The sequence below is a fragment of the Episyrphus balteatus genome, chromosome 2, assembly GCF_945859705.1.
Source record: "Episyrphus balteatus chromosome 2, idEpiBalt1.1, whole genome shotgun sequence".
Lineage (NCBI taxonomy): Eukaryota > Metazoa > Arthropoda > Insecta > Diptera > Syrphidae > Episyrphus > Episyrphus balteatus.
In genome coordinates, this window is record NC_079135.1 from 57,501,045 (window position 1) to 57,526,016 (window position 24,972).

At 32.7% G+C, this 24,972-nt stretch overlaps 1 protein-coding gene across 3 annotated transcripts in view; it reads left to right on the top strand.

Moving 5' to 3' along the window:
- The first annotated feature begins 1 nt into the window (after position 1).
- LOC129908811 (gamma-tubulin complex component 2 homolog) overlaps positions 2-24,972 on the top strand; it is a 90,488-nt gene continuing 65,517 nt past the window's right edge. For 2 of the 3 annotated variants that reach the window (XM_055985596.1, XM_055985597.1), the window contains exons 1-6: positions 2-180; positions 256-408; positions 18,637-18,790; positions 22,638-23,123; positions 23,181-23,309; positions 23,383-23,636. In XM_055985596.1, the coding sequence (XP_055841571.1) occupies positions 116-180; positions 256-408; positions 18,637-18,790; positions 22,638-23,123; positions 23,181-23,309; positions 23,383-23,636 (1,241 nt within the window). In that variant the 5' untranslated portion in view covers positions 2-115. Of the gene's footprint in view, positions 181-255; positions 409-9,267; positions 9,383-18,636; positions 18,791-22,637; positions 23,124-23,180; positions 23,310-23,382; positions 23,637-24,972 lie in introns of those variants that run through there. The other variant, XM_055985598.1, reaches the window with a different exon arrangement.

Sequence of the window (24,972 nt, forward strand, 5' to 3'; positions counted from 1 at the left end):
AATTCACACAGCTGTTTATTACTGATAACCGAAAGAAAAATTCAAGTTTAACAAATAAAAGGTTGTATCTGAAATTTGAAAATAACCGTATTTATAAAAAAAAAAACTTTTCAATATGACTGACCAAAGTAAAAAAGATCCAGTTAGAGTAACGCTCAGAGCGTTAATCGATAAATCTGGGTAAATTTCCAAAACATTGAACAGATTGAATCAACTTGAAATAGTTTTTTTTCTTATAAATATTGTTTTGTGCAGTGCTAAATTCTCCACGGAAGATGTTTTACGCGAATTTCGAATAAAAAAGGAAAAGCATTCAAACAAGCAGCTCTTGAAAATACTCGAGATAATTTCAAAACATCAGCCAAACGCAAGGGATCATCTGCTGGAAGCTGAAAAAAATTTAGAAAAGTAGGTGAAGATAACTTCAAAAGTTGTTATTATTTTCCCTTCAAGTCGCTCCAACTTTAATTAAAGCGTTGTAAAAAGTTTTGAATCAAAAGAATGCGTTCACTTTTATTTGATCCTGATACAGATTGGATAAATTGAATGCAACTTATTATTTTATCTCTTTAATATACAGGGTGGTCCGGAATAAGATAAAGAAAATGTAAGGGATGATTCATAGGTGTATACTTAATAAGAGTGACCAGCGCCATAAGGGGGCTACAATCCGCTGTGGATTTGGGCCTCAACCAACAAGCTTCGCCAGCCAGCTCTATCTTTAGCTCGCTGCTTCCAGTTTCGCACGCCAAGTTGATTGAGGTCCCCTTCCACTTGGTTGCGCCACCTCAGACGAATTCTTCCTCAACGGCGCCGTCCCTCTGGGTTGGAGTCGAAAACTTTGCGGGCATTGTTTTCCATGCGGTCCACTTGACCTAGCCATCTCAGGCGCTGCACTCGCTCTCTTTAGGTTAGTGTCCTTGTACAACCCGTAAAGTTCGTTGTTATTTCTTCTCCAAACACCATCAATGCATACGGGACCAAAAATCGAACGAAGAACTTTTCTCTCGAAACAATCCAGGATGTTTTCATCCGCCTTCATTAAAGTCCGTGCTTCTGCACCATATAGCAGGACTTCAAAGATTGTATCATTTTTAATGATTTATGAAAACGCTTACTTTGATTTACAGTGCTCCTTTAAAGTGTGCGTACAGTGATGAAGTATTAAAATAAAATAGCTTTTTCCACTTCCGTTTAAAGATGTTTTATTCTGAGAGAGTGGTATATTCAGATAAAACTATTTTAAGCATATTATTTTTAATTAACCCTTTCGAACCCAAGCTATGAAAATCAATATTAAAAAATGTTTTTTCAGTATTATCGTATCAAAAACATCACAACTAAGAAATATGATTAGCAAAAAGTTATGTTCCAAAATAATAAATAGCAAAACTAGTGTGTTATTCTCATGTTACATGTAAGTAACATACACTGTCTATGACCACCAAAAAAAGTCGTACAACTGAGAAAATAACTTTTTATAGACCTATAATGTATGCTACTTCTTCTAAGCCAAAACACAAAACACTTTCTGGATTAAATTTTTTATATCTTATTTTCAAAATTATGACCATATAAAAAAATTTTTTTTTTTGCAAAAAAAATATGTGGATTTCAGACCCTTTTTCGATTCGTACACAAAAGTTTGCGTACCAGGTAATTTTATTCTTGTGTTTCTTATTGTTTACCGGCCATATTATTCACTAGTTTAAAAAATAAATCCAAATCCATAATATTCACTACTTAAATCCAATTTTTTTTTAATCCAATCTCGTTAAATCCAAATAAATTTAAACTGCGGCTGGAGGTCTGCTTAACTTTATAAATCTAGAGGTAAAATTCATTTCACAGTGTTCAGTTGCTTTTTCAAGTATTTTGAGAAGGAAAAATAAAGATAAATGCAAATCATACAAAATTCATGGAATAATCACATAATTTTTTTGAGGAATAATATGAAGAAAAAATTAAATCCTTTGATTTATGAAATTCGGATTTGAGCGATTTGATTTAAAATTAACTTAAATACAAACTAAATCCAGAGTAAATAATATGGTCGTAAGTAACTTTAATGTTTTTTTTTTGCAAGATGTGTTTGTTTAATCAGTCAATAAAAAAGGTTCTATTGACCGGTTTGTAGGTTTGTAAACGGCAAGGGAGAGCTTTTTGTCTTAAAGAAAACTTTACAAATATGCAGTTTCGAAGCATGTCCTTTTTCCTAACTATAAATCAGAAAGAGGTAGTTGAAAAACTAATGTAACGGTAAATGTATATTATATATACCAAGTTTTGAAATGTTTCTAAATAAAGGCTTATTTTGATGAGTCAATAGAATAGGCTCAAAGTAACATAGATTATTGGAGGCCTTATTTTCGAAGAAAAAGTAAAAATCAAGTTGTGGACCGAACAAAATTCAGTTGCGTGTGTAAAATCACGAAGAAATGAAAAATCGTACAACCTAGTTAGCAGTTCTTTTAGAAATGAAGAAAAATACGAGAAAACTATAAAAAAAATATGATACGAGAGGAAAAGAGCCTAAAAATTAAAAGAAAAACCACTATCTTTTAGTTGTTATTCGATTCTTCCGTATTCAAATCTTTGTCTTTGAACTGTAGAAACATTAATGAGAAGTGCCTGAATATTGATGGCATGCAAATTCAACAGCAAACTCCGTTAAAACATCAAAAAATTGAAAAAAGTTTGAATTTCTAAAAGTCTCACATGAGTTAAAAAAAAAAATTTGCATCGTGTGTGTTCTTTCCAAGGAATTGTATAATGTCGAATTTCAACCAACAAAAAATTCGATTTGCAGTTGCTACTTTTTCTTTAAATGAATTCCAATGAACAAAAATTCGCTACTTTTTCCCGAAGAATCGATCCTTTTTAAATCTCTTTTTTGAGACGGATTTATACAGATTTTCACACACTATAATTTCGCCAAATGCAAAATATCAAACCAAACTAAAGTTTTGTAAAGAAATGAAGCTGGTTCTTCATTTTTTTTTATTTGTGAAATAATAATCAATGTTAGGGAACAAAATAAACAAATCTTGCGTTGTTTTGTTCTGCGTACTAGGCTTTACTACAAAGTTACATTCTTTTGTTTTTATCAGTCACTTGGACACACATACATTCACAAAAAGAGATCGCTACCTTTTTTATTTTCATAAACAGTCAAAAAATATCGAATTTAGTAGCGACTGCAAGTGGTTGAAAGGAATTCGTCATAAAATTTGTATATTCTGAATGGTTTAAATCATTTGTTCTTTGATTTAGGAAGGGGCAAACTGATTTTGCGTCGAAATTATAGCCATAAGGTCGAAGTAATGCTTTTAGTCGATATTCCATATTTTCATAAGACTGTCCTTGATTTTCCGTCATCACGTATCATTGTATCAATGCAAATTCATGCAAGCTCACTCTCAAAATTACTTTATTAGAGTTTAGAGATATATTCGGATCCTTTAGGTGGACTTTCCGTCAGGTTAGGTTAGGTAAAATGGGCTGACAGTTGATGTTGTTACCGTCACACTTAGATCAATGTTGTTATACCCTGAAGTGTTAAAACCTTATTAAAAAAGTGTAAACCTATGAATCCTATGGTTTGTCGAGCCATTTGGTAGACTTGACAAAGTTCAGTAGGCTGTTGCCTGACAGTTTTGATAGTTCTTCTAATTCATTAAAGAAGTAGTTCCCTAAAAATGTTTTTCTAGTGCGGCAGAGAGCTGGACAGTGACAGAGGAAGTGAATGGTATCTTCCTGTTCGTCCTCATTGCCGCAGCCTCTACATAGGTCATCTGTGCTAAGCCCTATTTTCTTTTTATGGTAGCCCAGTAGGTTATGTCCCGTTAAGATACCTATAAGGGATCTTAAGGAAGGTTTACTGAGTAGTAAGATCTTATTAGATTTTTTCTCGTCGTAATTCGGCCAAAGTTTCCTGGTGTGACCGCAGGTATCTAGGAGGTTCCATCTTTCATTGGTTTTTTGAAAAACATGTTTGACGATATTTCGTTTCATTTCACATTGTGGGATTCTGATGTTATGGTCTATGAGAGAAGGATCAAGTACAGAGCCTTCCCTTGCAAGCTCGTCCGCTTTTTCGTTGTCGAACACATCACTGTGGCCGGGAACCCAGCAGAGTCTTACATTATGCTGCGTACCAAGAACCCTAAGCTCTTCGCGACAGCAAGAAACAAGCTTTGACTTGATTAAGATGGCAGAAATCGCTTTTATTGCCGCTTGGCTATCAATGAAAAAGGTGATGTCAGCAGGTGATATCGCCATCATAAATATTTGTTTAGCAGCATTTTTCACTGCCAGTATCTCGGCTTGGAAGACGCTGCTGTAATCGGGGAGTCTGAAGGAACTGGCAAGGTTGAGGTTTTCTGAGTAGAAACCTGCACCAACCCATGTGTTCATTTTCGAGCCATCAGTGAAGATTGTGATAGTCGACTCATTTGAAAAAGGTACACTGTTTTCCCAATCTTGTCTGTTGGGGAAACTGACATTAAAAGACATGTTGAAGTCTAAGTAAGGGGTCATGTAGTCTGTACTAACGTTGTTATCAACGTAGTTAGAGAGGATCGTGGTATGACCGCTTTGACTAGTACTCCAAATGTTGGTTTGACTAAGTCGTAGGGCACTATTTGCTGCTAATTCTTGTACAAATAGATCTAAGGGAGTGAGATTAAGGATTGGAGTGGACCTCATCACCCCCGTAGTACTAATGCATGCTGTTCTTTGTACTTTGGTTAGGGTTTTCAGGTTCGTGGATTTCTCCAGAGCTTGCCACCAGACTAAGCTGCCATAGGTCAGAATGGGTCTGACAATGGCTGTAAACATCCACATGATTATTTTAGGACTTGGTCCCCAGTTTCTGCCAAGAATTCTATTACATGAGTAAAGTGCAAACGTGGCTTTCTTGTATCTTTCTTGAATGTTTGGACCCCAGTTAAGCTTCTTATCCAAGATCACTCCGAGATATTTCGCTTTATCCGAAATCTTAAGTGGGGTGCCTTCAATTTTTGGCACTGCAAAAGGAGGAATTTTCCTTCTGTTTGTGAAAAGTACCAGTTCTGTTTTAAGGGGGTTTACTTTAAGACCGCATCTCCTGGTCCAGTTACTGACCTTCGATAATGCGTTTTCTAATTGTTCGCTTACAGTGGTTAGGTATTTACCTGTCGCTAGAAGAGCTAGATCGTCTGCGTAGGCTATAACCTTGACACCGCTGTTATTCAGTTTGATGAGAATCTCATTCATCACCAAAATCCAAAGAAGAGGTGATAGAATACCACCTTGTGGGGTTCCTCTAGATGCGTACATTTTTATATGTGACCCACCTAATTCACTATTGATTTTCCTGTTTTCAACATGCATACGATCCATTTTATGATCGTGTCTTCTATTTTAAGGTCAGTGAGTGCTTTTTCAATTGCACTATTATGGACATTATTAAATGCTCCTTCGATGTCTAGAAATGAAGCAAGGGTGTATTCTTTAACCGCAAGTGACTTTCCTATTGTTCTGACTGCACAGTGTAGAGCCGTAAATACACTTCTACCTTTTGTATATGCATGCTGAAAGGGAGATATAGTCTCCGGCCTTAAATAGCTGCGGATGTGTATATCAATTAACCTTTCAAGTGTTTTGAGCATGAAAGAAGTTAGACTGATAGGTCTGAAATCTTTGGGTTCAGTGTAACTGGATTTACCAGCTTTTGGTATAAAGACAACTTTGACTTCGCGCCATGTCTTAGGAACATATCCCAACTGTAGGCTATTTTGGAATATTTTGATCAGGTATGGAGCAATGAATTCACTACTCCTTTGCAGCATCAAGGGGAAGACGCCGTCTAGGCCCGGAGATTTATAAGGAGAGAAGGAGTTGAAGGCCCACATCAACTTTTCTGTCGTAATAATTTCTCTGGGGATTTCACATATTGAGTGCAAAAGATTTGTAGATTCATTCTCCAGTTCAGAGTTACAACCTGGGAAGTACCAGGAGTTTTAGACTGTCTTGACAGGATTCTGTCCATCGATTATCTGGTCCTTTTAGGGACCCTATAGGTGTATTCGTTTTGGAGAGTATTTTCCTGAGTCTCGCCGAATGGTTTGTACATTCTATAGTACTACAGAAGTTTCTCCATGAGCTCCGTTTGGCTCGTTGAGTTTCTGTCTTGAATTTTCTTTGACTAGTTTTATAAGATTCCCAGTCACTATCTGCTCTAGTGCGTTTAGTACGATTGAAAAGTTTTCTTGTATCTTTTCTAATGTACTTAGCTCAACAGTCCACCAGGGTGGTTTGTTGTTTTTCTTCGTAGCGGTAATGAGAGGACAACTTTTGTCCAATGCATCGCGTAGAATTCCTGTGAATTCCTCTGTCAATTTATGATCTAGATAAATTGACAGAGGTTTAGACTATAGTCAATGTTCAGGTGACTAATGTTTTTAACTATTTCCCTATAGAGACATGCCAGTCGGCACGCCTATTATTTCTAAAGGGCTTACTGTGCCGGGCAGCATCAGGGACATAGAATTCTATTAGCCGATGGTCGGAAAAAGAAAGTTCAACTAAAACCTTCCACTGTTCTAATTGAATCATTTATTTTCAAAACATGATAAGTCCATGATTTCAAATTTTTCAGGAGAAGAAAAAAACGTTCTATTTTCTTTTTTTAAGTGTGGCTAAATGTATAAAAAATATATTTTGTAGAACTTTTACCTAGCTACAGAATATCGTTTGGTATTTACTTTTTGGATCGCGATAGTTCAAAAGATAAAAAATAAAAACGATTTTGGACTTATCATACTTTGAAAATAAACGAATGTGAATTTAGTTTTAAAATTAATATGAAAATTTTTTTAAAGCCGGAGTCTATCAAACAATTGCATTTGGGAATAGAATATAATGTTTCGAGTAGTTATTTTACTTGAAAGACGCTTTCAACCTAAGATTTTGAGTCAATAGTCAGCTTCTTAATGTGTAGTCAATTACTCATAAAAAAGTTGCTGTTTATTTTCAAATGATGATAAGTCCGGGAATTTTATCATGTTTTGACAATAAAAAAATTTTTCGCTTAGCTGTAAAATCGAATATAGACTGAGTAGATGGTTCATATTTTGAAGGCAGGTGTGGTTATACCCCAAGAACATATTCAGTTAAAAAAACGAATTTTGAAAAAAGTGGACTTATCATGTTTTGAAAATAAACGATTCAATTGGCAAGTATCAAAGCTGAAACACAATCACGCTTTGCCGTCGATTTTGACAACTGCCAAAAGTTCAACCATACGAAATCTGTGTAACCTCCCACAATGACGCTTTTCTTACGTACCCTTTTTTTGACAAACGTAAGGAAACGTAAGAAAGCGAGCAAAAATTCAACCAGACTGAACTTTTGCTCGCTTTCTGACATTTATCAGACATAGTTACAGTCACCCACATAATTATTGCGCCAAATGTGAATAAAAAAAAAATAAACTATTGGGGCATTTCACGTGAAACCAGCAGCGAAAAATGTCGTGGGTCGTCAAATTTGTTCATATTTGGTATATGTATTCCTCAATCGATTTAAAAAATTCATCTGGAAGGATTTTGAATTTTAAGCCTTGATAGCGGAGTTATGGGCTTCTAAAGTTTTGGAAAACTCTGCGAAGAGTTTATTTGAAAAATTTATATAAATTAAACGAAGGGGTAACAAAATTATTTTAATGATGGATTATTTGCAAAATTAGACGTGCTTTTCAAATATGAAATCTAAACCGGAAATAGATTTATTTTTTCGACAGAAAACCGGAAGTTGGCACTTCAAATCCAAATTTAAGAAACTTCGACCATTTTGATATTTTTTTAAATAGTCTTAAAATAAAGCTTAAACAATTTAGAAACTACATGCCAAATTTCAGAGTGGGATCTCAAGCCGTTTAGAAGATACATAGGTTTTAGTGAGGGGTCTTCGTGCATGTAAAACCGGAAGTACCCAGTTTTCTCTGCTCTGACACAGCAGTTTGTACCACCCCCAAATTTTTTTTTCCATTCGATAGAGCATTGGCTGAATATCATTATCCTGATTTTTCGCACTCGCGAAATTCACCTTTCAGCCGCCATCTTGGTTTTTTCATAATTTTGATAAAAAGTGCTCAAAACTTTAAAATTGTCATTTTTTTCGTTTTTTTTTTTCTTTTTTGGCTTGCAACTTTTTTAATATTAAGAATATCGAAAAAGTTCTCTTAACATAAAAGACGCGAAATTTAATTTCCTACGTTTCTTGTATACACAACTTTTATGTAGGGTAAATAGTAATCGAGATATTCAACAAAAACTAAAATCCAAGATGGCGGCTGAAAGGGCAATTTCGCGAGTGCGAAAAATCAGGATAATGATATTCAGCCAATGCTCTATCGAATGGAAAAAAAAAATTTGGGGGTGGTACAAACTGCTGGGTCAGAGCAGAGAAAACTGGGTACTTCCGGTTTTACATGCACGAAGACCCCTCACTAAAACCTATGTATCTTCTAAACGGCTTGAGATCCCACTCTGAAATTTGGCATGTAGTTTCTAAATTGTATAAGCTTTATTTTAAGACTATTTAAAAAAATATCAAAATGGTCGAAGTTTCTTAAATTTGGATTTGAAGTGCCAACTTCCGGTTTTCTGTCGAAAAAATAAATCTATTTCCGGTTTAGATTTCATATTTGAAAAGCACGTCTAATTTTGCATATAATCCATCATTAAAATAATTTTGTTACCCCTTCTTTTAATTTATATAAATTTTTCAAATAAACTCTTCGCAGAGTTTTCCAAAACTTTAGAAGCCCATAACTCCGCTATCAAGGCTTAAAATTCAAAATCCTTCCAGATGTATTTTTTAAATCGATTGAGGAATACATATACCGAATATGAACAAATTTGACGACCCACGACATTTTTAGCTGCTGGTTTCACGTGAAATGCCCCTATTGCAAAACTAAGTGTGTTTTTTAATTTCTCTATATAGATGTTGCACATAAAAACGACATCGAGATATTTTAAATCAAAACAATTTACTTATTAAAAACAAAAATAATTTAATGATGTTATGATGAGTTTTACTGGTAAAAACAATTTATTTTATTGGTTTTGTTTTTATAACTATAGGATTGAAGAATAAACAAATTTCTATGCATTTTTTAAACACATTAATATCCTTTTTCATTTTTCCACAGTTAAATCAAGAAAAAGACTTGGCCCAATAATTTTGTGAGTGACTGTGTTTTTTTTCATTTGACAGCAGATTTTATGTTTCAATCAGCTGTTCGAAGTCAAAGTGACAGAAGCGCGCTTTGAGGATTTCTCAACGTAACGCGATGACGCGTCTGGCAAAGCGTGATTGTGTTTCTGCTTTCAAGGTAATATCAAGAACCTCTTCACGTATTTTTGTAACAAAGGTAGGGGTGTTGCCTTTGTTAGCTACTAGTAAGTTGTTCTCGATGATATAATCAAAAAGGGACTCGCCCCTGGTATTAATGTCAGTGCTACCCCATTGCACATGGTGTGAATTAGAATCACAACCTAAAATAATATCAAATTTATTCTTACTTGCGAAAAATACCAACGTTTTAGTGATATCTGCAGGTGGTCCTTCTATACTGTCGTACGGCATATAAGTGGATGTTAGGATAAGCGTTGGAAGCCCATCCCGTTCCAGTTTTACCGTTGTCTGGTCAATATTGCTGTAAGTAGTTAGGATAAAAAGATTAAACTGTTTCTTAGCTACTATGCATGTTCTAGGGTTACTGTTTTGGCTGCCAAAATTAGACTTGTACAGCAGTAGTTCCTTTGAATGTAGGCCCTTGATATTCCCTTTAACAACCCAGGGTTCCTGTATCAGGGCCACATCGTAATGTCTACTCTCCATGAGGTAGACAAGGTTAGCAGTTGCGGCTTTACTATGATGAAGATTGATTTGTAAGATTTTCAATTCCATTTATATAATAAAGTTTAAGTTCATCGCTTTATTAACCTGTTTTCTATCGTTGCGAATCAACCTAAGTTTGCACCTGGTGATACCAACGCGTACCTTGAAGTCAGCCTTCCTCAGGAGTGGTAAAGATTTGTGACTCAAGCTTACCACCACTTCGGTACCATCATTCGTTCTTTCACTCTTGACCCATTCCCATTCTCTGCTCAAGAGATCACTATTCAGAGATAGGATGTATCTCTCAAGCCGTTCGCTGGGAAGGGTCGGGCCTTTTCGGCAGAATAACGAGGTATTCACACCGGCAGCACAGTTTCTCTGTAGAAAAACGAGTAATATCTCGCATAGTCTTTCTATTCATTGGACCTTTAACTTGTTGGAAAAATTTGGGAATGGCTTGTCCTTGAATTCTACGAGTTTTGATAATAATTTTTGAATAAAAAAAATAATCAAAAAATCAAAAAAAAAAAACAAGTCTGAAAATATTAAACTTAAGTTTGTTTTAATAGTTTTGAATCAGCTTGTTCTTTATAAATAAGTCAGGAAAAGGGATATCTTTCAGTGGCGTACGTTGAGTCGCCAGGGCCCCGGGGCAAGACTAAATTTTGGGGCCCCTTCGATTTTTGGGATCCCCTTAGATAAAAAAGTACGTATACGCCGTACTTTTTTTTGTATGGCTTATTTATTTTTAGGTTTATTTTAATGTTATAATATGTTCGTAATGCACTTTGCTATACTTTCTTAAAATTTCTTTCATAAAAGTAGTAAATACTTGTACTAGGGGCCCCCAAAATTAAATATTTAGAGACCCCTAAAATAAATTTTTTTTTAGCTTAGAATTGATAGTTGTTGGAGCCTCTGTTCTGAAGTAATATGTACAAATTTGATTTTCCATCATGAAACATAGTTTATTTCTTTTGGGGCCCCTGAAAAACTATTTTTGGAGCCTCAAAATTAAGTGCTTAGAGGCCCCTAAAATATATTATAATTTTTTTGGTGCCAAGAATTAATAGGTATTGGGGCCTCTGTTCTGAAGTAGTATTCGGAATGCCACCAATAACGTAATGTTTTTATTTTGGGCACTGATGTATTAATGTTGGGGCCCCTGAATTGATATTTAATTTTTCATTTGATTGTTTTGAACCACTGAAGTAATAGCTTTTGAGAATCCTCTAATAATATTTGTCATGCCATCAGAAAATTTGAGAATATTTTGGGCTCCTTAGTAATAGATTTTGGGACCCCCAAATTAATATTTGATTGCCTCTCAACTAACGGGGTTCCTGAAAAATCATTTTTTGGGACCCTTCATACATATAATATTTTTGGAGCCCCGAAGTCATATTTTTTGGGGCTCCTAAAGTAATATTAAGTAATCCATCAACAAATGTAATTTAATTTAAAAAACATTTTTTTTTTTTAATTTAATTTTTTTTAGCGCACTGAAGTAAAGGCTTTTGGGGCCCCTGGCCTGAAGTTGTTTTTTTGCTTTTTTGGGGCCTCTAATGTATTATTTGTGGATGCAAAGATTTTTCAAGTAATATTTATTGGGGCCCTAAGATAAAATTATAATTTTTCTTTTAAAAAAGCATTTTATTTTTTTGGGACCCCTTGGGTAACCTTTTTATTAAATTAATATATATTGTGTGGCTACCATTGCATTATACATTACATTACATTACCATTGATTCAAATACATTTTAATTTACTTCGTAACTCAATTTATGCTAACAGCGTCCTTCTCTGCACTGTCTCCAGTGGGGGCCTTGGGGTCGGTCGGGGGCCCCGGGGCGCCGCCCCGCTTGTCCCAAGGGGGTGTACGCCCCTGATATCTTTGAATATGCATTAATAAAAAGGGGTTTTCTTCGGTTTTTGTAGGTGAAAAATTCAATTCTTTATCGTTTATAGGGTGAACCTTTTCTATTGGCCGACAGAATGTTTTCCTTTTCGCTCTTATTTCGTTAACTTTTCACTAAGTTAAGTATTTTAATACATTAACACTTAGTGCTATATAATTTGTTTCATTGTTCCTAGTATTAAAAGTATTCCAACTAATGGAATACTATCAATATGAAAAATAATGAAACAAATGAATATACTAAATGTTAATGTATTAAAATACTTAATTTAGTGAATTAAGTCAGCTATTACATGAAACCTCAAGAAGCGCGACTCTTTTTAAACATAATGAGTGCAAAAGAGAAAAAAGATGAAACAAAAAATCATCCGACCGGAGCACTGTGACAATTCGCACATTTAGCGGGATTTAATTAATAACGCTCACAGATTATAACTTTTCGTGGATTTTTTTTTATAGAATTTATAACAAATATATACAAAATGAAACGAAACAACAATTTTGTTAATATTCTTTCATATTTTTAAACAAAAGAGGTTTAATGGGGGTCATTTTTGGGCAAAAGTACGATAACTCACAAGGTGAAGAATTGTAACGAATTCATGTAGAGGAGGTAAATACAAGCATTTCTTACTACAGGAGAGGGGGTCAATTCCCCCCCCCCCGTTTAAGGGGGAAGGGCATTTTCTAAAAAATTACTTAAAATTAAGAAAAAAATATTTAAAAACGATGGCAACACTTACAGTTATGAAAGATACCTTTTTCAAAAGCCAACATTTTATACAAAATTCCTATTTTTAAATCAAGTTATTTTAATAAATAGTTTTTTAAATAACCAATTTCAAAGTCAAAATTTGGGAAAAAAAAGTTTTAAAAAACACATAGAGGACTATATTTTTAAAGACTGTGGATATCAATACAAAATTGATTGATAAATCCAACTGCTTTAATTCACTCATTATCAAACACTAAAAACCATATGTTCCTATGCCTTCTAGTTTTTGAGAAAATTGAAAAATAAGGAAACTACTTTCTTATAAGATTTTAATTTTTTTACTATTTTCCATAACCTTGGCTTTAACAGTGCCACTATCAAAAATGGTCTTTGATATTTAACTTCATGAATACTTGCTGGCATATAAAACCAGCTATAGTTTCTGATATATAGCTCCCTCGTTTCTCTTGCAAATGTTTAAAAGGAATCTACGTCAATTACATACCCAGATCCAAGCGTTTCTAAAATAATGTGAACCTTTTTTATGATTTCAATATCGATTCCTGTAATTTCAGCAGTTTTTTCTTCATCTCTAAAAAATCTTCTGGCCGTGTTGCCATCATTTGTGTTGCCGGGCTGTTGAGTTTCAGCTCTAAATCTATCTTGAATCATTTTGTTCTTGCTTTGACCCTTGATCTCTAACCTGCCAAACTTTAACATCTAGTCTATAAGCTGAATGTTTACTTCAGATGGTTTTTCTGTGCAAATGTAGCAGGTTTGTGACGAAGATGTTATAGATGATAAGGGAATTTCATTTAAAACAATTTGTGGCAGTTTAATGATTTCATTTAACCAATCACAATTATTGCTTTCAAAGCGTTCTCTATTACGACCACATTTGGCCATTTTTTCGTCAAACCTCAAGTATAAAGTTTTGAAGGTTGCCTTTATTGACTTAATTGCCTCTTCAGAAAATGAAAAATTTTTAAAATTATCCATAACGAAGGAAAACACAGCATCGAAACGCTTAATTTTGATTTTGGAAATCCAAATATCAAAAATTTGTTTTTTCCTAATTTCGTGTCGCACCTGTGCGCAAAAAGATAAAACAATTTTTGTTTCCACATATACCTATACAGCTTTAAAACAAAAAGGGTCTCAACCTTGAAAAACACTGTAAAATTATACTTTTTGTCTAATGAACACATAAAACACATAGTTTTTCACTATTTTTTCGCTTTCAAGCACCCCCATTTTTATGACAACAATTTATAAAAAAAAAAAAACTTAAGTTTATAATCACAAATATTATATTAAATATAAACAAAATAAACTTTTCCCTTAAACCTCACGAACCGCTTGCAACAGAAGCAAAATCCACTTGGCACTAAATCAGACCATTCTCCTAAAAATAATACAAAAGTTAATTTCTAAAGCAATTTTTTGTTGTTGTGCTTGGTTCTAACGCATAAAAATGTGCATAATCGTTGAGGGGGAGGTTTAGGCTTTAAGAGAAACTGGTTTTTGTTTACATTCATGTATGTTGTTTTTTTAATTAAATCCCGCTAAATGTGCGAATTGTCACTCTGTGCGGAGGGTCGTGAGTCCGAGACTCTTTTTTGACGTTTCTTTTTCCACTTTTTATTTTTTTCAACATTCCCTCTCATTTCTTTTTGCTTCTTGGTGCAATACAACAACAACAAATTTTAAATCAAAAGAGAAATGTCAAATTTGAGTCCTTGACTCAAAAGGCATCGTGTAATAGTACGCGCCTCACAGAATGATTATCAAAAGAAAATTCGAAAAAAGAGTCAAGCCTCTTGATTCTTCGTGTAATAGCTGACTAATTAAATAATAGGTGTGTTTTTTATTACCACCGGTCTTAACTGGACAAAAAAAAACGCCTCGGGGCTTAACCTGAAATCTTGGCAGCACTGTATATTGAATGTTCCGAAAACAGCAGACACAACAAAAATTTAGAGTTGTCATATTTTTCGCTTTCGTCATTTTCTTGTATTTTTCATGTATGTTACTATGTTTTACAAAGAGATACAAAAATGTAAGCTAGCAAAACTATTTTAATACATTTTGTCCTTCCAAACGTGAGTTTTCACGTTTTTAAACAAATTCTAAACAATTTATGAAAAATTTGTTTGGTAGCACAGATTTAAAACTCTTCAAAAAGTTAAGCCCAGAGAAATCTCCGGGCTAAACAACTAAGCCCAAGGGGCTAAGGTGTTGTTGTATTTAACATGTAAATTGCTTAGCCCAGACTGCGTTTTTTTTGTCTAGTTCAGACCGGTTGTAATAAAAAACACACCTAATGTCGTTTTCCAAAATAATGGGAGTGAATCACTCCTTTTTTGTGCAATTTTGAAATTTGTTCACGACGAGTTTAAAAGGTGGAGTGATTTGACGTTTGCTTTGCATGTGTTTGTAATGTCGTTTTCCAAAATTCAAGGAGTGACACTCCTAGCTATATAATCACTCCAAAAGGAGTGATTTCAAATTCCAAAATTGAAAAAGGAGTGAATTTTTAGAGTGAATTCTTCACTCCCAAAATTTTGAAGGAGTGACGGAGTGATTACGAATACTTCTACATTTGACTTCATGGACTGCTTGTCAAATTGTTGGGTGGTTGTTTTAACTTTTTTTGTGAAGGAAATTATATTTATTTACAAAAAAAATTCAATAAAGTATTGTAAAAAATCACTAAAAGTGAATTTAAAAGATTGTGTTATTATTTTATTCATTATTTCGTATTACAAACACATGCAAAGCAAACGTCAAATCACTCCACTTGTCAAATTCTTGGTGAAAAAATTCCAAAATTGCACGAAAAAGGAGTGATTCACTCCCATAATTTTGGAAAACGACATAATGCTTAATAATAAATAAAATAATAACACAATCCTTTAAATTCACTTTTATTGATTTTTACGATACTTTATTGAATTTTTGTATAAATAAATATAATTTTCTTCACGGGACCGGGGCACATTTGACTTTATAAGGGGTACAATTGACAATGGTGGATTAAACCCCACATCGTGTGCATTATATTTTTAAAACTATCAGCGGATCTTGCTCGTTTATTGTTTAGTTAGAAAAAAAAATAAATTTTTGGTTTTAAACAATCTACTAAACAATATAATGAAAAAAATAAATCAGAAAATTTATTTTCTAAAAAGAAGAAGAAAAAACAAAAAACCATAAAATGTTTCAAAAAATCTCTCCATTTAAATCTTAATCAAAATTAATCGATGTTGATTTATTTTTAAATAATTTATTAAATATATAAATCCCCAAAATCAACGTAAAACTGTGCCCACATTGCAAAAGTCAAAGGTGCCCCGAAGGAGCCTCATAACTGTTTTTCTTTTTTTTCAATAACTAATACTATTTTTTTACAAAACTGGTTTTAATTTACTTAACTATAAGCATAGTGCTATCAAAATATTGATTCACCATTAAAAAAACTTTTTTATTAGGTTCAGAAATCGCTTACATACCGATGGTCAAAAATTAGATCAGAAATACAGAAAACACGAAAACACGTGGTACTCCGCGAAAAGTCAATGAAAGACTACGAAATTTCCCAAAAATTTTTTAAATCAAACTTAGCTTCTTTCTTCATCCAAACTATTATTAATTAAGGGCACGATCATACCGAAAAACGCAAAGTCAAATGTGCCCCGGTGTCAAATGTACCCCCGCTTACCCTATTGATATCAGCGCTACCCCATTGCACATGGTGTGCAATGATTTTTACGATACTTTATTGAATTTTTGTATAAATAAATATAATTTTCTTCACAAAAACAAATTAAAACAAGCACCTAAGAATTTGACAAGTAGTCCATGAAGTCAAATGTAATCACTACGCTCCTTCAAAATTTTGGGAGTGAAGAATTCACTCCAAAAATTCACTCCTTTTTTAATTTTGGAATTTGAAATCACTCCTTTTCTTATATAGCTAGGAGTGACCCTTTTTGAATTTTGAAAACGAAATAAATAAGATCGAAAAACATACAAAAATCTGCCAAATCCATTCCATTGAATTGTCCTTATGTGAATATGCATTTGCCACAAAACATCAATTATTTTTGATCTTCTGTCAAAAAATACCGGGAAATAATGGTATCTCATATTCTATTTGCCAAAAGAGATTATTTATTTTTGATGTGAGACCAAATTTCTCTGATCTCGATGTTTAACGAGATTTACACCTATTTGCATACGCGCTTTCACACACTGACATTTTTATGTGAACATTTGTTTTTGTACATTTTTGATTAGGTTTTTTTATATGGAATAATTGTTCGCACACAGTTACAAATAAAAATAGATCTCTTGGCATTATACATTTGGTGCAAGAGATCACCTGATTTGATCCAAAAATTTCTGTTTCAAATAGAAATCGACATTAGTGTCTTAGACATATACAAAACAGTAGTCTTCAGTTATTTTGAAAAAAAAAGATTGAGAAAATGACGAAAGAAGAGTTAAGTTCGATTTAGCTGCACTTGAATATTGATTAACACTTACTTTCGCACATTAAACAAGGAATGGTGGAACATTAAAACGGTTCAAAGGACTGTAGATCGCTTTAGATATAAAGGGTGGATTGAATCATATGCAATATTAGGTGTGTTTTTTAAGACCGGTGGTAATAAAAAACACACCTATTGTTATTGATCTAAATTGAAGCTTTCGGTTAGTGGTAAGCGTTCTGAAAGGCGAATTATGTACCAAGATCACTTCAAAACGGCTTAAACGATCAGCCCGCAACTGACAATTACAACAGTTTTAGAATTATGGCCCATTATTTTAGCAACTTTAATTTGATTTTTTGGTTATTATTTCCATCTTCATAAGAATAAAGTAATAAAACAGTATGTTCATTACGCATTTTTCGAAGAAAACTGACTGAAAATTTTGCACGGGCATGAAAAAATGAATAGCCTTTTAAAAATAATATATGAGTAACCAAACAAGATTCAACATTATTTAAACACAATTACATTTAAGACCTTAACAAAGTTTCTAGCATTGAAATGATCGTTATCGTAACTAAAAGTAATCAGAAAATGATACCAACTTTGGAAATAGAGACTTACTGTAAAAAATTTTTTTTTTTAAATACATCCAAGAATCACTCTTTAAATTTTCCATATCTTTTATCGGGGAACCCTGCATAAAAATCAGTGACGCATCCTTACGTAATTAAAACCCTCTATGTTTCGTTTGTAAGATCAATTCTTGAATGTGCATGTGTTGTATGGACAATAGAGTGACCGCAACTCTCATAGAAATTTTTTTCGTCGAATTCTTTTCGGGGGAACCCCATAAAATGTTCAGTTTTTGCAGATTTTTAGATACCATACATTACAGCTCGATTGGATAAGGATAAAGGGTACCGACACTCGTTCAAAGTTCCAAAAAATCCCTTTTTTCACTGTTTTGCGAAAAAAATTAGCTTTAGCTCCCAGGTCCCAGATGGGGCTATTTTGACTTTGTACAATTAAAATAAAGGTAGTGTTCTTACGCATAATTCAGATGCTAAATTTGTTTATTCTCACTTAAAAAAATCTACATTGTGTTCAATTTAAATTTTCAATACTGACCTTAAAAAAGAGCTGATGTGAAAACTCTGTCAACAATGAAACTTTCTGTTATAGATTGATGTAAGGTATCTGATCGAAATGCTTCTCGTATAATTTCAACTACAATAGAAACATTAGGGCAGAATAAAATTGGTTTTGAAATTTCAAAATCAGCCTTAGGCTATCTAAAAATCTGCAAATGCTGAACATTTTATGGGGTTCCCCCGAAAAGAATTAGACAAAAAAAAAACCTATGAGAGTAGCGGTAACTCTAATGGACAACCTATTATGCGAATCTTATTAACAGATAAGAATCCGTTCAAAAAGATTTTGTCTACGTTTCCTTCCCTGGTCAGATAGAATAGTAATACCACCTTACTTAAATATAAATATGTACCGCTAGTATTTAACGAAATATAACAACATTTTTGTATGGAGCCATCATGTTTCTCATAAACACCATAGATACTATGTATCATGTTAAAAAAATTCGAATATAATTTCAGAAAGGATCCTTTGTACTGTTTGTTACAGTTTCTCAACCATTATTCCAAGATGAACATAATGCACGTTGTTAAGAAAAAGGAAATTGCAGCATCCACACCATTACTCAGTTCCACCAAAATATTCGAAACAGTTACACCCGAAAATGTATCTGATGTAAGTAGATAATCAACATTTGTATTACATATTTATTGTTTTATAATATCTTATTTTCTATAGCCCGAGTGAAGGTATGACCAAAATGTAAGTTCGGTGTTTTATAACTATGTGCGTCCAGGACCGAGTTGAAAAGTCTGGGAGCTTTAATTCGCCTTATATGGCTTTTAGAAGGTTGAATAACTTGAGTTTTTCAGTTGGTGTAAGAAAGCTAATTTCAAACTTTTGTACATTCTGAACATAAACCCTAATGCTCTGTCATTTTCCTTAAGCCTGAAGGTCTCAATCTTGGCGATGCGACAGAGGGAACTGAAGTTTTAAGCTTTTTTTACCAACCATATCGGCTCTATTTTCTGTTTTCAGATGTTTTACCTTCAGATAAAATAAAGATCATGCGGATTTGAGTTGAATGAGGTAAAAATTTTATTTCTATGGGTTTCTGTTAGACAGTTTAAAAACGTTGGACTTATTCCGTTCTTAAAACTTACTGCTTGAAATTTCACACAAAAGCCAAATTTTGAATGAAATAAACATATAATTTATTTAAAACAAAAGTTTTAATGATAACAATAGAATAACTATTGATAGAGTCTGAGTAATTAAAAAAAAAGGTGTTATACATACATAGTAAAACAAAAATTTTTTTTTGTGGTACGTTTTATACTTGAGTAAAACAAAAAATGAGAAAATAAAGATAGCTTCGAATGGTCATTCTTCGGTTAATTTTCAATGAAAAAACTTTTTGATCCCAGCATTTTGAAGGAAATTTAATATGACTATCTCAGCCCGAAAAAAGTGCCGTTAAAAAAGCGAAAAAAAATCATTTTTCTTGACTTTTTTCATGTTTTTTTTTTTGGACTGTTTTGGTATGGAATTTTATTTTTTTCGATTAAAAAAAAACATTTTTCCGAAATTAAATTTGATTCTCTACATGTTCAATGTCGATGCTAGCATAGTTACTTCAGCCATTAAGAAGAATGAGTTAAATATAAATTCCAGGCTAACTAACCTTGGCCTGAGAAAGAAATTGTCACTGAAAAACATTTATGTAATCATTCTTCCTGTTTTTTTTTTAAATTTTGTTTTATAAAAATTTTTGTTTTACTTTTTATCTGCGGCCCTTACAAAATTTGGTTTCGCTTTTTTGGCCCCTCGTTACCATTGAGTTTGACATGCCTGCTCTACAACAACTTTTAAAATCAATTTATCAAAATTATGCTTTGTTTATGAGATATATTGAAAAAACCAAAAAGGGGGCTTTTGCACCCCTATCTTCAATTTCGACCCCTCATTTAATAGCACTCCGCGGTTTTATCTTCTCTTGTTATAACCATTCAACGTTTTATGCAATTAAAACCCGTGACCGTCTTAGTTAAGACATAATCAGTAGCCTGAAATCCTAGATTTATTCTGTTCAAACTTATAAAATTTTTCAAGCCCTGTAACTTCGACACCCAAAATATTTTTTTTTTTGTTTTTCTTTTTCATTTTAGAAGATTTGTCTACGCCTAAATATAAAATTTGTATCAAAAAGTCAATTTCGAAAAAAGTGAACTTATTCCGTTCTTAAAACTGACGATTCATATACACTCCTTTTCATCAGAATAGGTACACAACTTTTCAAATGTTCAGTATTCGTTTTTTCCTCACAGTGTAGGAAAAATAATAATTTTTTGATGTCAAGTCATTGTTTAAGATGTTAGCAGAATCAGCAAAAAAAAAAAAAATAATTCAAAACGTGTGGTTATATTTCTTGTTTCTCTATGGCAAAGCATTTCACATCGAAAAACTGAGTAATTTTTTGTTTCATCAGAATAGGTACACATAAAGAATGATGTGAAAGTGGTCCATGAAATGAATTTAAACCAAGTTCTTCTTAAAAATGTATTTTACTTATTTTAATTTTTGTATAGTGGCGTTTTTATTCATAAAAAAATAACAAAACTGTCCAGGAATTGCATCGTTAAATCTCTTTATGCAATCTATCTGAATCTCTTCCCTAATTGTTAAATGGTGGGTTAGGAAATATTTTTGTCTTAAAATCGAATATCACAAATTTTATCAGTACGGGCTAGCCATTTCCAAATATTTTCAACAAGGTTCAGGGCTGTTTTCTATGGTAGATACTCAAGTACTTTCTAAATTTGCACTTCCTCCCAATATTTTACAGAGCATTTTTTGTGGTAGGGGGCGTGGTCCTGTTAAAAAATTCAGAATACTGGTTCACAAATACTAGAGAATTAAGGAAAAGTTTCTTGAATATGCATTTACAAACAATTGTGACCATTCTTCACGTTTGAAATTCATTATTTGTATTATCGTAGAAGATTACTTTCTTCCATGCCTTAACACTTCTTTTTTAACAATGAAGTTGGTCTCAAAATGGTTTCTCCTTTCGCAGAATGTTAGACTGATAGTTTAACTCACCAAGGACATCGAAATTAAATGTTCGTTGATCCAAAAATAACAAAAAATACCACTCAACTTTTCATGTGGTAAAGGATTTCAAAAACCTTAAACGCATACAATTCTGTTCTTGGTGTAGTAAAAATGGTCAAAATTCAGCCATTTTAGAAGATTGGGAATAATGACCATTCTATTTACTGTCCTAAAATTACAAATAACAACTGTTTTTCACTTTTATTCTTGTCGTTAATCCACCAAAACTGGTAGCACATGTAAAAATTTACTCGTCTTAGAGTGTTTTTTTTGCATTTTTTTACCCCAGAATGTTTGTATCTGAAGTCTGGATAGAGCATATTCACAATTCGTAATTTTTTTTAATCATACCAGTACTGATGGATCCTTCATTGTTTGTTTTTTTTTTTTTCTTAAGGTGTTTTCGCCAAAATTTAGCGATTTTAATCCACCCATGTTTTTCAAAATGGTAGTATGATTATTAAATTAAACTTAGGAAAGTCCAGTTATTTGTTTTAATGGTAAATTTGCTCGAAATCCACAAAAACATTAAAGATAACAAGGGTGTACCTATTCTGATGAAAAAAAAAAATACTTTACAAGAAAAACAATGCGAAAGTTATGGTCCATTTTTAAATAATTTTAGCTGTTGCTTTTCCCAACATCTTAAACTATCAAAAAACAATAAAACCTTGTTAGGTCACGTACCACTATTGGGGACAAATGATTAATGAACATTTGAAAAGTTGTGTACCTATTCTGATGAAAAGGAGTGTATATTAGACTGATTCAAAAAAAAATTAATTTTTTTGTTCAAAGCATTGTTGAAAATATTGTTGGAAATGACGAAAAAAAAATACTGAAAAAGTTTCAGCCCTTAACGTTAACATTTAGTACCGCCGCATCGCAAATTTCTATTTCCCATATGATTTGTATGGGAAAGATTGTGTATTTGTGTTTAGAATTTTTTATCTTTTTAATGGTACTAAATGTTAACGTTAAGGGCTGAAACTTTTACAGTATTTTTTTTTCGTCATTTCCAACAATATTTTCAACAATGCTTTGAACAAAAGAAAAAAAAAATTTTTTTGAATCAGTCTAGTGTATATAGGTATATATGTATACTTGTACATTTTTCACAATGACAATTTTGTATATCATAGCTCATATATTTTATCAAAAAGTTAATATCTGATTCATTTAGCTTGTTTTTGGAGAGAAAAGACCTTTAGTATGCTAAATGACACTGAAACATTAGCCCGAACAAGGAAGAACAAGGGTATTGGGACCAAGAGTAGAATTCTAGGTTCAATGGTTCCTTTTATAAAACCGTTTGCGTGCTTTATTTTGTTACACAAAATAGTTCTGTCCTCAATTTTCTGCAGCCATAATATATTACATTGCTGTAAAGTTTCTCTTTTTTTCACAGATTAAGGAACGAATAGTTCAAGCTGCATGCAGTGGAATAAGTAAAGCAGCCCAAAATACCTCAATAGGAAATGTACCTGCTCTTTTGAATAACACAAATCAGTTCCCAACCTCTGACCAAAATCGGACAAATGCTCTTTGGGATTTTCATAAAATCGATATAATGTGTTTTCAACAGAGCAACATTACTGCCATTCCAATTTCAAGTCAGGAAAGTCTTCTCCTTTTCGACTTGGTGTACTGTCTGACTGGAATGCGTGGATCATACATTACACCAGAGGAAAACAAAAATAACGAATATAGCCTCAAATTTAATATTTCCGATCAAATTCATAGTTCATTGAGAGATATTGCACAGGAAATTCTTCCATTGGCATCACATTACACATGTGTGCAGAAGTTTATTCAAAAAGCTAGTTACTCAAATTGTGGACAGGTGTTGCAGGCGTTAAGTGCAGCTTTGAGGGATTTACTGCATGATTATTACGTAATATTTTGTAGCATAACAAGTTTCTGTTTTTATTTCTTTGTTTATCCAATGCAGCTTCTTTTGGCACAGCTGGAGTCCGAACTAATGGCTGAAAATCTTACTTTACATAAAATGTTATTTTATGTTCGCCCTACACTCAACACTATGGAGGTTTTAGCGGGCGCTGTTTCAGATATTTTTTGCGTAAATAATCTTAATAATATAATATGTAATATATATTAATATAATAGAAAATTGATAAATTTATATGCTACAGCATGATCTCCGTGGAGGACAGGCGTTGACTTTGTTATACGATAAAATAAGTTCACTTACAGGAGATGAAGAATCTCAAAAGTTTATGATACAGTTAACGCAGCTGGCTGCTGTTCCTTATATGGATATTCTTCAACTTTGGGTGCAAAAAGGTGTTATAAACGATCCTCAACAAGAATTTCTAGTTGAGGACAATGAAGTTATAAGAAGAGAAGAACTCCCTGAACATTATTCCGCAGATTACTGGGAGAAGAGGTCAGTTATTTATTTTTGAGTTACATAATTTGAATGCAGATATTTGCTTAAAAAAATATAGAAAATAATCAGCCTTATTTTGAGACTCGAACGAATAGCTAATTCGATAGAATGGATCTATTCATTCGAATGAAATTAGTATATTTGGGCATTCGAACGAATAATGTTCATTTTCGAATGTTTCATAAAATGAACCTTAATGAATTTCATTTTCGAAATCAGCTGTTTTTGACATTTATATTAGGGTTAGTGTGACAAAACTAATTTTTTCAAAGAATTTTATTTTTGTTAAAAGGTGGGTTGGAAAATAAATACTTTATTAGAAAAAAAGATAATAATATAAATAATATTGTGTTAAAGTGCTTGTAAATTTAATTATTTAAAGACAAAAATAACTTAAATAATTTTAAAAAAATTTAAATTTGGAAAGCGGATGGACAAGTTTATTGACATGAAAAATTAACAAAATAAATTCAAAAGTTTTGAATAGATGAGTACTACTTTTTTTGAACATTCATGTCAATTTTAGTGTGATCAAAAAAAAAAAAAGAATGCAACTTCAAAGTTTCGCTTTACTTATTACACACACCTGGTCACACTTTTCAGTTCTGAACAAAAAAAAAAAAACAATTAAAATCAATTGCCGGAATTTTTTCTTTTGTTAGAATTTTAAGTTTTAATTTTCAATAAATGGCAATTGTTTTTTTTTATGGGAAGTGAAGAGTGCGGCAAAGAGCAGATATGAAGGAGAAGGATAATGGATGCATCAAATCAATTCGAGCTGGAAAGTTCAAAGTAAAAACTGATTCCTTCCAAGCGCCTAACCCATATATATATCTTTTTTCTTTGAAGATAAAAGTGTCTTTAAGTACGTGTTGGACGAGCTAACCACTGAAGTTCAAAGACGCACATCTTTGTCTATTCCTCCCATCATAATTCTAGCGACAACTTTGCGGTTTGTTGCAGAAGGTGGATATCAATTTGGGGTAGGCAAAGATCGCAATTAAACTGTCCCAATCATCTTTGTACAAAAAGTGATATCTGTTTTGGAAGCAAACCTTAAATTAATACGCCAACAAATAAATGTAAATTTATTTTCGTTATTTTTCAACAAAAATATCTGAACTTACATGTGTTTTCGTTTTTATTCGACACAAAAATTTTAACGTCAGATAAATGACATTTGATTCGAATGATTAGAAAGTCAAAATTTGCTTGATTTTCAAAAGATAAATGAACTTTCGAATCGTTCGAAACTGAAAATGCGAATCTTTCGAAATCGAACAACTTTCGCACGAAAGCGAATGTCAAAATAAGGCTGAATATAGTTAGAGAA